Source organism: Serinus canaria, chromosome 3 (assembly GCF_022539315.1).
Source record: "Serinus canaria isolate serCan28SL12 chromosome 3, serCan2020, whole genome shotgun sequence".
In the NCBI taxonomy this organism is placed as follows: domain Eukaryota; kingdom Metazoa; phylum Chordata; class Aves; order Passeriformes; family Fringillidae; genus Serinus; species Serinus canaria.
In genome coordinates this window covers 80,908,256-80,923,227 of record NC_066316.1, presented here as the reverse complement: position 1 = coordinate 80,923,227, position 14,972 = coordinate 80,908,256, and the positions used below count along the sequence as shown (strand labels likewise).

Genomic DNA, 14,972 nt, shown 5'->3' with positions numbered 1-14,972 from the left:
ATTTTCTTCTTTGGAAAGGAGAGGGTAAATGTAGAGGTGGTGGTGTTGTTTCTTACCTGTGACTATCAATGAAACTGGCCTGCAGGTAGCTGGCAAAGCTCAGAAGAGCTTCTGAATGCCTCAGTAGCTGAGATACTGTTTCCATTATCTTCTCTCCTAGGGTTGGTTTGTTGTTTAGTTGGCACTTGTTGGATGGGCAGATGGACTCAGTTCAGAGACCTAAGTCACTGTTGCCTGTCATTTCTGAAAACATCAGATTTCAGTGTGTCTCATGTAGATGAGCAAAAAGTGACCTGATCTTTCAAGGAATGACTCAAAGGTTGGTGACTGAGCAGAAGCAGTGGCTGAGATACAGATATTGTATAGGCAATTCATTTAACATAGTTTGTCTTACTGCTAGAGAACACGGACACAAAACGTCCTTTCTTGTCTTATGTGGGCTGTAGACCTCCATCTGTGAAGTATTTTGGGGTGAAATCTTTTAATTCTTCTTTTCAAAGCTGTGGCAGTCTTTCCACTCAGGTGTGCTACTTTACTGTAAGATATTTATCACCATTCTGAAGGGGCTGAGTCTAAAGCATGTGGGTATCCTCCTTTTGTGGTCATAAGAGCTACAGTGATGAGGAAACTACTCAAAACAAGTTATTTTTATCTCATTAGGGGGGAAAGGGAAAATCAATTTGATTTACATCAGTAAACAGGCTTATTTATTCTAAATTTAATATTGTACTTCACTGTAATTGAATTTGGTACAAAGAAAGGGAGTAATTGTCTTGCTGGCTGGTTTCTGAAGAGGAGTTCTTAGGAGATGCAGGTTGTTCAGGGAGTCAAGTGAATCATCAGTGACAGTATGCCCTGCTGTTGCTGCCCATCTGCCTTGGGTAGGACAGACCGTGTCTTCACAGTTAAGAGTTCCAGGATTTGTTATTGTTGGTTTTCCTGTTCTATCCCTGGATAGCTAATACCCATCATTCCTACTAAGACAAAATGGGAAAACACAAGGTGTTTGTCATTGTACTGCAACGAATAAACTTGTAGAAGTTAATGCCTGGGAGTGACATTTGCATATGTATCAACTTGTATTTTGTTTGAATATGCATAGGTAGACATGTACTTTTGCATACACACATATATATATATATGGAGAGATACAAATATCCATATATATATGTGGATATGGATATATATATGTTTATGTATACATACTTGAACCTTTGAATCACTGATAGATGATAATTATCCCTCAGAAAAATAAACCACTGATTTTAGCATTCCCAGAAGAGGAATAAAGTCCTGATGCCTTTAGGATGCTCAAGATATGTCAGCATGTGTCATAAGTGCCTGCTCCTTTATTGCAGCTGTGGATGTCTATCTTCAGTATAAGCTAGAGAGCAGAAATTGTGGTGGTTGCTCACCTATCTCTATTATTCTGTTATTCCATGTGTCTGGTCTGTGCTTGAGAGCTTTCTTTATGTACCTTACTTCAGCTGATGAGTTGTTTCCAAAATATCAGAATAGTTATACCAACATAAGATATACACCAGTATGATGGTGCTGGCTAATGAGGACATACAGTGCAATAAAATAGTTCCCTTCCTGCCTAGGAAAAAGGTAACATGGGTGTAAACAGTGGTACAAAGATTTTTATCTGACAGCTCTGACAGGGATGGCAGGGGCATCGGAAGACCTTAGTGCTGATAACCTCAACGTTGCTCTTCTGCCTGTTTCAGAGCTCTTGGGCTGAACCCCTGGCTGTGTTCTGGACTCCTCCATCACAGCTGTGAGCATTTGCCTTTCCTGGGTGCTGAGGTGGCTGAGTACATTGGCCCATGGAGCCCAGCATCTGCAGCGCCAGGCCATGCCTAGCTGTGCCCCTGTCACAGGGGTAATGATAGCTTATGGCAAGCTTCTGCTTCTGGTAAAGCCCAGAACAGCCACAGTTTCTGGCTTTCTGAATGTCCCATTTCATGGGATTGTTCTGTTGCAAACTCTGCCAGCAGGGTTACCCTTAGAGCTTTTGCTTGTGAGAAGAGGCCTGAAACCACGAACCTGAACTTCATATGAAATGCAAATCAAAATATGATTGGGTATGTTCCATGCTAATATGTTTTCCCATTGGCTTTTGGATTTTTATGCTGTTACAAAAGGGCAGAATATTGTTTACCTTCACATATTGGGAGATAATGGCCTGTTGTGATTCTTTTCACCAGTCTGTGTGGCACAGGTCCTCTGAATTCACTGGATAAGTCCCACTTGAACCAAGAGAAAGTGACTCAGAAAAAAATTCATCAGAATTTAACAGTGGAAATTCTATTAAAACTTTCACAAGTTTGTTTTGTTTCCTGGCATTTCCGTATGCTGCGGAGAATCATATTGGGTATTACCAGTGCTATTAAAACGTTTATGAGTGATTATTTGGAACAATTTAGTAGTAACATTACAAACCAATTAAAGACTGGTTTCTTAATCTGTGTTTTTCAGAGAAAATCAAGTGAGTTTTTGTGTGCCTTCATTTGAAAGGAAGCTTCCTTTGAGCTGATGAACAGCAGAGCATCAGCAACTGAAAACTGTCATTAAATTGCTGCAGGGTTAGTGAAATTATCATCCCTGTCCAATCTAAAGAAATGCAATTCAAGTATGCTTTAAACCTTTGATCTGGATCTGCATCTCCTAAGGTCAGATAGTCTTTCTGAAACATCTTTAATTGAGTGATCTGATAGGTTTATGTAGAAACAGAGACAGGAGTGGCATTTGAAGGGTGTAGATACCATCACATTCTTTAGCAGGAACCATCTAGGAAGCTAAAATTAGTTAGAAAAGAGATACAAAACTAGTCTTTGATCAAAGAAGACAGCTGCTATGAAGGCCCTGATGTGCAAGCAGTCCCTTTCTGCTCGGTCTAACTGGCTTGCCTGCAGCAAGGTCTGTTTTCTAGTAAAGGTTCCCAGCATCAGGCCCCAGGGAAGCCTGGAAGTCAGTGGGTTTATGCAGTGTGGTGTTCAGCAATACCTTTGGCTATGTGGAGGTGACTCCTCTTGACCATACAGGAGATGTGTCTGCAGTTTATGGGATAATAATCAGATGGCTGCTTTGTTTGGGGATGCACCTTATCACTAAGAAATGGGTCTGCAGAAGTATGAAAGAAAAGAGAATTTACAGATACAGAGCTGCAAAACCACACAAGCTGCACAGATAATAGTTGCATTTGTTGAAAGAGGAATAATGTTGACATTTATTAATAAGGTTAGAAACCTTATTCTCCTCAGTTGAGTCAAAGATAATTTTGTTACTGATCTGAATAATAGCAGTGGCAGTCAGCTCTGGTTTAGAAAAATCCATCCTCCTAGCCTTACAAAAACATGAGAAAATGTTGCAGTAATACAGTCCAATTTTATCTGAAATATGACATTTGTCTCAAGCCACAATGCATTTTTCTGTTGCCGTTTCATATAGTGCTGAGAACACCTGTAAATATCTGCAAAAACGTAGCACAACGAAATCTGGATGGCTTGCACTGCTCTTGCTGCTGTTTTTTTAAAGTGCTTTGTCAAGGGTGTGTGTATCTGTAGCTGGCAGAATGACACAGTTGTGCTGTGAGGATAGTAACTGTCAGGGGAAAATAGCAGAAGCATTGACAACTTTATTTTACAAACTTATGCTTGAAATTCTTGGGAGCATGTTGGAATCATAGTGTCTCTGCTCCTTTAAGGTGAGAGAACAAATAAATGCAAGCATAATCCTTCTCAAGGAAAGGCTAGATGTTTTTTCCAAGTGGTCAAGGGCACTTATCATTCCCCCAGATTGATGGAGGAGGATTAGTACCTGTATGAGAACAACATGGCTGTGACCTGTGTTTATGTAGGAACAGGATTCTGCATTAAACCCAGCGTGCCACTGCTGGGCTAGACAGTACTGCAGTCCATAAGCTTGCCTTGCTGTGCCTTAAACCCTGTGCCTTGCTGTCAGGGGACTGCTGCACCTGGCACCTTATGGATCCACATTCTGCATCCTCTGGCTCTGGTTTCAGAAGTAGCTGGAGCAGCAGTTGGGTGTACCTGGGTGTTGGGCTAGGGGCCCTGAGTGACAAAATCTAAAGGGTGCAGCTCATGGTTAGGGCAGGAGACGGCCAGAAGAGCTTGTATCTTGAGCTGGCAGAACTAAGACTCCACCCAGATGAAATGAGGCTAATTGCTTATTACATCTCCTGGTGACACACTGCTAGGTGTTTTTATCCATTCTGGTAGATAAATATTCCTGTGCCACCGGGTTTTGCTGCTTAAAGCTAATGAGAAGGAAGAAACATGACCTACTTTTTTTGGTGCTGAAAATTTTCTTTTATATCTCATTTGCAATAAATACAGAAAATACAGCTGGGAATGCTTTATTCATTGAGACAAAACAGTGGGATTTATAAATACAGAGAACTAGTTCAAACACTTTCTGTGTTCTGCTGACTCACCTCATCACAAAAAAATCAATTCTGTGTTTTCATCTTAAAAGTTCAGGTGGGAAACAGGTTACATAATCGGAAATGCACATGAATCTCTTGTTAGGGGGATTTTTTGTTTTTAAACTTTTATATTTTTTTCCAGAATTTAGAGTAGAACAGAATATTTCAGTTGGAAGCAACCTACAGTGATCATCTAATCCATCTGCTTGACCACATCAGGACTCACCAGATGTTAATTAAAGCTTGTTATTAATGGCATTGTCTAAATGTGTCTTAAACAATTGCAAGCTAGGAAGCCTGCTCCAGTGTTTGACTACCTGTGAAGAAAGGCTTCCTTATGACAAGTCTGAACCTCTCTTGACAAAACTATTACACATCCCATCACTGGATACCAGGGAGAAGAGATCAGCACCTCCCGCTCCACTTCCCCTCCTCAGCAAACCTTAGGGAGCCAGGAAATCACCCCTCAGCCTCCCTTTCTCCAGACTAGACAAGCCCAGGGCCCTCAGGGGCTCCTTACAGGTCCTTCCTTCCAGCCCCACCACCAGCTTTGCTGCCTTCCTCTGGATGCATGAAGGACCTTCACATTGTTCCTAAACTGTGGGGCCCAGAACTGCTCACGGTACTCGAGGTGAGGCAGCACCAAGGCTGGATGCAGTGGGATAATCACCCCTCTGGATCAGCTGCTGATGCTGGGCCTGGTGAACCCAAGGCTGTGGGTTGCCCTCTTGGCTACCAGGGCACACTGCTGAGTATTAGAGCATTTGCTTACTTTCCAAAACCTACTTATAAAAAAACCTGCCCTATTTGGTGCTGTTTCAATGAACTTTTATCAATTACCAAATATTTAATGTTTTAGGAAAATAAAGAAACAAAATGGAATAATCATGTTTTACTTCCCAAAATCATAATTCCACCAAGCAGGCTGATGCACACAACAAAGCAACATCTCTTAATCCCTGCAGAGTTTTGCCTGTAGCAGTTTTGGACTCCCATGTGCAAGATGCCAAGCTATTCCTTGCTCTGCTTACTCTGCAGAACTGTGAGACTGAAAGATCAACCTTCTGTTCATCTATGCAGGACTGAGTTTCCAATAGTTTAGACTTGACAGTTCTCACCTACCTGACTGAACTGGAACTTTGCTGGGGAGCAAAGTATATTCTTCAGAATCAAATAAGAAGAATAGCATGGAGATCAGAGAGAAACTTGCATTTAGTTAGTAGGTACTGAAAAGTAGTTGAAATAATAAGGGTTGCAGTTATCATACTTGTATTTATATGTATGTATTTTGAAAAGGAAGATAGATATTTCTTGTTGAAAGGATTTATTTTGTGATGCAAAATACTTGCTATAAATATGCCACTTTGACAAAAGGGAGTAGTATGAGAAGGAGTTAAATGTAGAATACCAAACAGGAGATTTAAATTATTCTCTGGCATCTTTGAAAGGTTTCTGCTGGAAAAATGCATGAAAATAACACTTTCTTTTTAATCACGCTCTTGAACTACTGAAACATATGGTAAATTGCAAACAAAAACATCTATCTATTGAAAGAAGTTAGCTGCCAGCTAAGATTTGAATTGTTAGCCTTTTGAAGCAATAGTCTAGCCCTGCGGGATGGTTCCATCAGGAGAAGTTCTTGATAGCTGAGGATTTGTTTTATGAATCCCTGAGATCTTCCAAGCTGGTCAAAGTTTCTCCTGTCTTTTGTGCTAGCCACTAAGATTTGTTGAAAGGGAAAAAAAAAAGGTTCTAACAAATAATTCTAATAATTTTGACTTTTTGGCTCACTGTTGGCTGAGACATTTTTAAAATCAGATTAATTTATGGACAAGCTCTGGTAACCTGATCTCTGTTTTAACTAGAGGTGAAGAACCATTGAAGAACCAACATGCTTTCCCAGTGTCCTCACAAGAAAATACCTATGACTAGGAATGATCCTGTATCTCTAGCAAAAATACAATCTCAAGCATGCATTTTGTCAAATAGAAATGTTTTCAGGATAGTGTAATTCCACAGATTCTTCTCATGGGTTATAATCCAAACTGGCAGCAGGCTTTGCAAGCTCCCCTACTAGAACAACCAGCTTTGCATCCTGGCCTTTAATCTGGCAGTCACCTGCTGCTTGACAGGCTGGGCAGGCAATCTTCTGGCTGTGTTACTCAGTCTGCATGGAGTCCTTTGGCTCTTAGTCCATCTCACTGATTTGGAGCTGCCTGTACCCTCAGTGAGACTTCCAGGTTCTGATTCAATTCCTGCTGTGCAGTCTTCAAGTTTCACCTTGGTTTAGCCTTTTTTTTTTTATTTCCACAGCAATGCTGTATTTTTTAGTCTCACACTGATGCAATAGAAGAAAATTCACACCATTAATTAGAGGGCAGATCCAGTATCAGGGGCATTCTTATTCTTTTGATAAGGAAGAAATGAGCCAAATTTGGGGGTTTATAGCATCTATTTTCCTGCAGTCCATCAGAGACTCCTGTTTAAATGGATTTTTAGTGCTGTAAGAAAATTTTGTTCCTACTGCAAGAAGAAAATTGTAGAATCACCTACTTTATTTGTGTACATTGGTGGGAAGTCCTGTTTCCCAAAATACAGAAGAATTCAAATGAAGTAGACTTGGGTATGACTTCAGAGGCTTTTCCAGCTGCACAGATCTTAAAGGCACCCAGTGTGGCCCTGTCTCTAGGTGATTTTTCTGTAGAACATTGTCTTTCTCTGTTCTTGGTGTTTCCCCTTTTTCTGTTTCTTACATTTTTGTCTCTCCTTTTTGCTTTGTGCTTATTGAAACAATACTTAGTAAACCTGTGGGCAAATTCCCGTCATCTCTTGGTTTTAGCAGTGATAGTTGTATTTATACTTGCTAAAGACCCCTCTGTGTTTCAGAATGTTACTCTGTTACTTGCACAGAGAGCAATGATTTCAAACAAACTGCCTTAAAAAATAAAATTTTCCCCTCACCTTGTGATAGACATATGTGCACACAGAGAAATAGATTTAAAAGCATTTATCAGCATGCAACATCTGGCTAGGAAAATATATGGCTAGCAGGCATTGGGCATGGAGCAGTTAAACTGTCTTTGTAGCTCTATAGAAAATATTTTCATCTGCTGACTGCTTGTGATGAAGAATCTCTTAAAAACCAAACCTGTCTCAAATTTTAATTGCATTTCTTAAAGAGTGGGTTCTTTTCAAAGTCACCATACAAACATTGCACAGAGGCAAAGGTGTGCAGAGTCCTTGGCTAAGCAGTATCTCAGCAGCTCCCAGGGATCTGCAGACTGATTTTGCATAAGGCTGAGCAGATTGCCCTCCCAGTTTAATAGTGTTTCATATTGTGTGCCCTTAATTATGTCTCTGTGTGCAAGCAGAAGGTTGATGCTAGCAGGAGACCAGGGCAGTGCTGGCTGCATGTGGCCTCTGTTCACACACTGTTCTGTTTCTTTTCAGGTTGAAAAGTGCTGTGGTTAGTTTTTAGGATATTGAAACATTTATTTTTTTTGGAGGATGAAGCATTCAGGTGCTATTTGGAGGCCTGTTTTGAGAAGACAGTGTTTTCCTTCTGTCAGATGCAATGCAATATTTGCTACGGTGGAGAGCCACTAACTTTACTTTTGGAAATAGTTATGCAATGCTGATTTTTGTTTATTTTTATTTTAGAATTTTTTTCTTCTTCTCTTCATCACAGCCTCTCATCCTTTTTTGTATGTACATAGCTGAGCTGTATTTTCCTGCCAAGAACAATGAAATAATCATATGAACCTTTGTAAAGTTCTGTCACAGTGCTGCCATTTCACTGCAATAAAAATTGCCAGGGGTCAGTTATGCTCTCCTTCCCTAAGTCAGGGAAAAAAAAGAGAAATTTGGCAGAAAATCTCTGTCACTACAGGTGTCAAATGTTACAGGACCATGAGGACTTGCATTTCAAGGCAGTGAATGCATGGGATAGTTTTTAATTGCTTCTTTATGGGAGCAGAAACATAGTGAAAGCTTAAGAAGAGGATGTTTCAACACAGTTTAAAATTCTGTTCCTTTAATGTGTTTAGGGCTTGTATTGGTTTGTTAGAGCATAGAATTTCCTTTTTATCTGTGAGTATATGTTAAGCCACATCTGTGTGAGAATTGAAGATAAGTAATCCTCTGCAGTAGCTATATTACATCTGCATTTTACACTGCAACAGTCCCTTTGGTTATGTTTGCAAGACTTGTAAAGGCAGAGGCTCACATATAATATTTTCAGTTGTGGGAGTGAGTTGAGCTTGTGTTTATGTAACACAGATACTGCTTATGCAGTTCATATTTCAGATACCTGTATCCTTAGCCACTGCTGAGCCATTTTCTTAGGATGCAGTTTTGTTCCTGATAGAAAATGATGAGATTGTGGTGCTGATGTTATTGATGCTCCTTCCCTTGTTCCCCTGGTTCCTGCATTATGCTTGTGTTAGGAAAGCTGCAGGAGCTACTTGGCAGGAGGGAGGAACATTGTGTCATCTCAGTGACAGCCAGCAGTGAGATCTGCTGAGTTGTATCATCAAACTGCACCATAAAGGTGCCCCTGCCAAATGCAATACATTCAGTTTTTGGCTGAGTCAGTGGGTGGATAACGTGGTTGATGCAGTTCTGGAGTGAGGGCAGGTGTGTGGAAAGAGTAACCAAATTTAAAAAGAAGGAAGAAAACTAGCAGGACCATGTGTCTTTAGAGGCACAGGTGTGGCAGGCTGTGAAAGAAGTATTTGAGATGAACTTAGACATGCATTCAGTTTTTGCTTTTTAAATGTCAGGCTCCTAAAATGTCCTTGTGGTTTGACAAGCCAGCTTAGAAGATAACCTCATAAGGCCTTGTTCTCACTCACCATGTGTGGTCTGACTATTTTTGGGGGTGGGATTTTGTGTTAGAAAGATGGTCATTTGTTCTTGGGATCTGTCTGGAAGGAGTGGACAGTTCAGGCTAGGCTGTCAGTTCCTTCAATTCCAAGAGGGTGAGACTGTAAAACAGTGAGTGCTGCACATCTCAGTCACCAGCCAATTCATGGAGGGTACCTGCTGTCATTCCCTCCACTTGCAGGCAGGAGGATGGAAACCCAGGGAGTTCCTTGTCTCCAGAAGGTGAGGGGTAGAGTCTTTTTCAGCAGAAAACCAACCTTCCACATCCACTTTGTGAGAACCAGAGACTCAGCAACATTCCTCCTCTTGACACTGTGAAGAAATTTGAAACTGAGAATGGGTCTGCTTTGTCCCATTTATATTAACTGGGCTAATGAAAAAAGACAGAGAAGGTCTCTTTCATCATGGCACAGTTCCTATTAGTATTGTGACTTGAGTCATCTTGCCTATAGTAGAGTAGAAGTAATATTCATTTATCTTATCTGAGTTAGATAAATCCTGGACTAAGATTTCTGCAAGATATTGAATATCTTGGTTAAAATAGTATAGAATGATGAGGTGCAGCTGATTTTAGTAATGAAGAGACCACATGCTGTGCTTCTCTGTTTCAGGAGCTGTCAGTAGGGAAGCCTGTCTAGGACAGGAGAACTTCTGAAAACAGCTTCAGGAAGCACAGACAGGGCAAGAAAGAAGAAAATTTTTACTTGTTGGAAGTGATGAGAAGCTTCCAGGGAACTTTGGATAGAGGATGTAATCTAATTTTTCTAAACTTCTGCTCCAACCTGGAGCAGAATGGATTTACAATGGTAACATCCTCATTTTCTCATTCTGCTACTGAATGAGCAATACAATTTCTCTTGCTACCAGAGATCTGTGTTCAGCTTAGCTGGGGGATCTGATGTTAGTTGTGTGGGAAACAGAAATCCTAGAACATAACCCTTTTTAGTCTGAGCAAAGATGTGAAAAGTGAGGTGGCTGAAGTGAGGTGGATTCTGAACAGATGCAAACAAATATTTCAAGTAAAGACAGTCAATTAACTGTGGGAACAAATTTCAAAGACCAGCTCTCTGTTACTATCAGTTCAGGAATGGTGCTTAGAGGGAAAAAGAAGTCTGAAGAAACCCTTTACTCCTAAGAGGAATTAATTCAGGGTTGCTGAAAGTCAGAACAGATAATCCCAGTAGTCCCACCTGGACTGGCCTGAGTATGTCTTAGAAATATTTCTCCAAAGCAGTTTGAAAATGTATGCTCCTGTTACCTGTTGCAAATCAGTATACAGAAATGAAAATTAGGACAGAAAGACAGAATACTTTAGTTACAATAGACTTTCTTTATAAATTGGGTTACTGATCAAGTGATTAGCTCATTTTAGCAGTTTTGTGTATCACAATGGACATCCTATTTTTGATGCTTTTTAATCCTAATAAAGATACCAGCTCTGAATACAAGGTTAAAATTGAGTGGTCTCTGGGGATTTTTTCCTGTCTTAGTTTTGTGAATAGAAATATAGATTAACACTAAACCAAACCCAGATAAATGATGTTCAGAAAAGAATTACCGTCCTAAAAATAGGGGAGGCAAACATTGGACTATAATAGCAGACCATTAATTCCATCAGTTTTCTCAGTGCATTTAAAGATAGATTAGGATCATATTGCATAAAGACTTTTCTCTGAACCTTCACAGTGGATATGTGTTTTGAAGGCGTATTTTGCAGTGTCTTCTGGTGTGCTGAAAGGTATTAAACTCAAAATATATTGATGCTGAAGTAGTCTGTCGTGTAAGACTACAAACACTTTCCCCAATTGGTGTATGAATAACCACAACCCAAATTTTTCTGAATATGGTACCTCTGAGAGTGGGATTTCTTTTTCCAGGTTCCTTTCAGCTGCATCAAATGCAAGAAACCTTGGTAGCAGCAAGATAGTTTACAGAGATTATTATCCACCTCTGTAGTTTGTCAAATGAGGATGCATTTTCTCCATTGGGCTCCTGCCAGGACAGGCTGGTGAGGAAGCAGGGACTGACACTGCTCCTTGTGCCATGCTGCCTTTGCTCTGTGTTTCCTGTGGCCAAACTCTGGCAGCTTTTAGGGCTCCAGATGAGAGCTGCAGGCAGGACTGAGAGGCTGACGCACTTCTGAGGCACAGATCCAGTTGTAGACAGAGACAAAGGTCCTGTGGTTTTCTTGGGGAATAATCAGCTGGCTTCTGTTGTGACACATGCTCTGAGCATCCCTCTTAAACAACAAGGCGTAATTTAATAGGATTTTAAATACAACTAATGCTCTTGTTTCAGTTTATAGGCCTGAATCAAATAAATTGGGGAGGAGAAAATGCTATTTTTTTTTGCTTGAAATTTTCAGGCTATTTTGTTTAGGTTTATGCAGCTGGTACATCCCCAGCTGATAACTCATACAGATGTCATATGGAGAATTGTAAGGCTTATGGCTAAAAAAAACAAAAACCCCAATTTACTTCACTTCAACATCTTAATTAGTTTTATAAAAATAAAATGAGGCATTAGGAAATTTGTGCTTGTGGGAGAATTCTAATGGTGTGAACTGTAGAATGACAGGGCTCTGACTAAATCTAAGTTGCTCAGTTTACAGGGAGACAGTGGATGAAATGGGTCCATGTGGATACACCTGTACTGATGCATGTCCTGGCTCTGAGAATGGAGCACTCTGGTACTCTGGAACTGTTTGAAGAATGCTTGCTGGCACAGTCAGCTTTGGCCAAGGCTAACTTAGAGTCTCACAAGCAGCCCATGGCCATGATTTAGATGTTACAGTGTGCCAAGGATCATTCCCAGTGTGCAGTTTGTGAGCAGCAGCTTTGAGAGGGTGAAGGTTTAATAGCTTTGGCCAGAGGATGCCAATTGGCCTTGGGGACAGAGGGCTGGCCCTGCCACTCTGGAGTTTGCTCATTGCTCTGAGCAGTGGGGAAGGGATTTCATGTCAGTTTTGGTAGCGCTCACCATAAGGAAGTGACCTCTCCCACAGATAATTTTAGACATCTCTTTTCTGTTTAACCAGATATTTAATATTTATATTAAGAGTATTTCTGTCTCTGTCTCTTTTGTGTTCTTTTGCAGCTTCTTGTTGAAAGACAGAGGAAAATGTTTTTGTCTTTCACTTTTACACTTTGAGTTTCCAGGGATGTAGTAAAAGGCATGTTGCCTTTGGTACCACCAGTGATGATGATGCAGTAATTTTGCTGTTGTTGATAATGCATTACTTGCATGCAAGTTTAGGAGCTGCCTTCTCCATGAAAAAGATTCTTTCACATATGCATAATAAACTGTACCAGTGTTTGCAAATAAAGGAGAAAGAATACGACACTGCAACACAAATTTACTGTGCAATCCACTTCTTAAGAAAGACAGCAATTGTTTCAAAGCTTGGTATTTGTAGTTTCTTGGGATGGCTGCCTTATTTCAAGGAAATAAGAATTCCATCAGTATTGCTTCAAAAATAATGTATTTTTGTGGTGCATTTAGATAGGTATACTTGGTTGTGTGACAGGAGCAACTAGCACATGCATTTTGAAAATCCTCTGATTTCCAAATAGTATCTAGGTCGTATGATACCCACAGGCATGATTCATCCACCTGGGCTTTATGCCAGCCAGCAACTGCATGGATATGACACTCCAGGAATACTGTAAAATTATTAAAGCTGAATTTTTTTTCAAATAACACTGTGATGATAGCTGTAAAAATATGGCACATAATTTATAGTTCCTTTCTGAAAATATTAATTTCATCAAGTTGATGCAAAAAGTACAGAGACTTTCATTTCAAAGGTTGCTGTCTTGATATAAAGTCCTGTTTGAGGCAGAGGTTGTTTTTACCTGACTATATCTTCTTGAAGCCCAGCTAGCTCTTAAGAGCTGATCTTAATATCATAGGATTGCTAAGGTTGGAAAAGACCTCTAAGATCATTGGGTCCAACCAGTCTTAATTACAGTGTGATAAAAACTGCCAGTGCTCTGCCTCTTTGTATAAAGATGATAATCTCTTTGAGGGGCAGAAACCACATACATTTAATACAAACCTTGTGGGGGTTTTTTTTTGTTGTTGTTGTTGTTGTTTTTTGGTTTTTTTTTGTTTGGTTGGTTTTTTTTTGCAAAAAAGTTCATATTCAAGAGATGACATTATGCTTACTTTCAGCCATGTGTATTATGCTGACAGACACTCTTAGCTAAATATTCAACAAGCCTTGCTCAGGAAACTTTTGAGCTGTATTTTAAAAAATGTGTAGGTGTCTAGAAAAACAAAAATGTGTGTGGCTGGGGTGAGGTTTTTTTGAGATGTACTGACATGTTCATCTCAATGAACACTTTCAGGAGTAAATTCTTCCGAGACCTGCCAGGTTAATGCAGGTACCTTGCATTTTTAGGTGCCTGTATACTTTAAAATTGTAGCCCCTAATGTCTTTGGAAACTGACTGTGTCTTTTAAATTCTGCTTCTGAAGAGACCCTTACAGTTTGCTGTTTAAAAATATATTTAGGGGCTATAGGCTGAAATTACCAAAGCTGAATTAAACAGACAGCCTTATACAAGTGAGGTGAAGAAGTATAACCTTTGCCAACATGTAAATAAACAGCAATGCTTAACTTTTATAAATTTAATACTGAAAAAAAAATGTTCTCCTTTGTCTTTCTGAGTTTGTGACTTCCCATCCTATGAAAGTGGGAGGGGAGAGGAGGAATGTTCTCAGATTTGTAAGCATGTCTGTGTTATGGAGGACTTGCTCTGACTCCAGGTTTTTTATTTTTCCTTTTTCCATCTAGATAAAGAAGAGGCAGCAGGATGTGGTGAGGTTTCTAGAAGCCAACCGTATAGAGTTCGAAGAAGTGGATATCACCATGTCAGAGGAGAAGAGACAATGGATGTATAAAAATATTCCTGAGGATAGGCAGCCTGCACAAGGCAATCCACTGCCACCACAGATATTCAGTGATGATCGGTACTGTGGGGTAAGCAGCTGTTGTGGTTCTCAATATATGACTACATATATTATAGTACATACAATATATTAGTACATTATGTACAATATATTGGTACACTCGGGTGGCCATTTAAACATGGAACTTGCTGTTGAGCTTTTTCTAGTAGAATCTGAATGAATGGGGCAATAGGATCAGGTAATGATCATACAGGGAAAATTCAGGTAATTTTTCTGTAAAACCTAGGGCTGTCTAGGGGATTCCCTCCAGGAATGTAAAAACCAGAAATGCAACAAGCTTCATGTACGACCTGTTGATGGTAAAGTGCCTGGTGAGACCACTGTAAGCTGGGAATTTGTGGTATTCTTGCTGCTTGGGTCTAGTCCAAGCACAAAAATTCAGTAGGAAGTCTGTCTTTGGCACAGTAAATGAGAACACTGGCTAGATTGAATTTTATTGTTATTGTAATTAAGCTCCTTCTCTGCTGCTGCCATTTATGCTCAGAGCGTCTTTATGCAATCAGTGTTTAGGATAAATGAGCACTATTTGCTGTAAATCTGACAACAGGTTGATGAGTGGGCTGTTTTCTTGGTGTAATCTTCTCCATCACCAGTGCAAGATGAAGCATTAGCCTTTGATATGTACATCCAAAGAGGTTCTGACTTAGTCCCTGCCAAATTCAACT

The 14,972-nt window shown here is 40.0% G+C and overlaps 1 protein-coding gene across 1 annotated transcript in view; it reads left to right on the top strand.

Moving 5' to 3' along the window:
• SH3BGRL2 (SH3 domain binding glutamate rich protein like 2) overlaps nt 1-14,972 on the top strand; it is a 38,118-nt gene that overhangs the window by 6,792 nt on the left and 16,354 nt on the right. Inside the window, exon 2 of the mRNA XM_030235762.2 lies at nt 14,132-14,317. Within this exon, the coding sequence (XP_030091622.2) occupies nt 14,132-14,317 (186 nt within the window). The remainder of the gene's footprint in view (nt 1-14,131; nt 14,318-14,972) is intronic.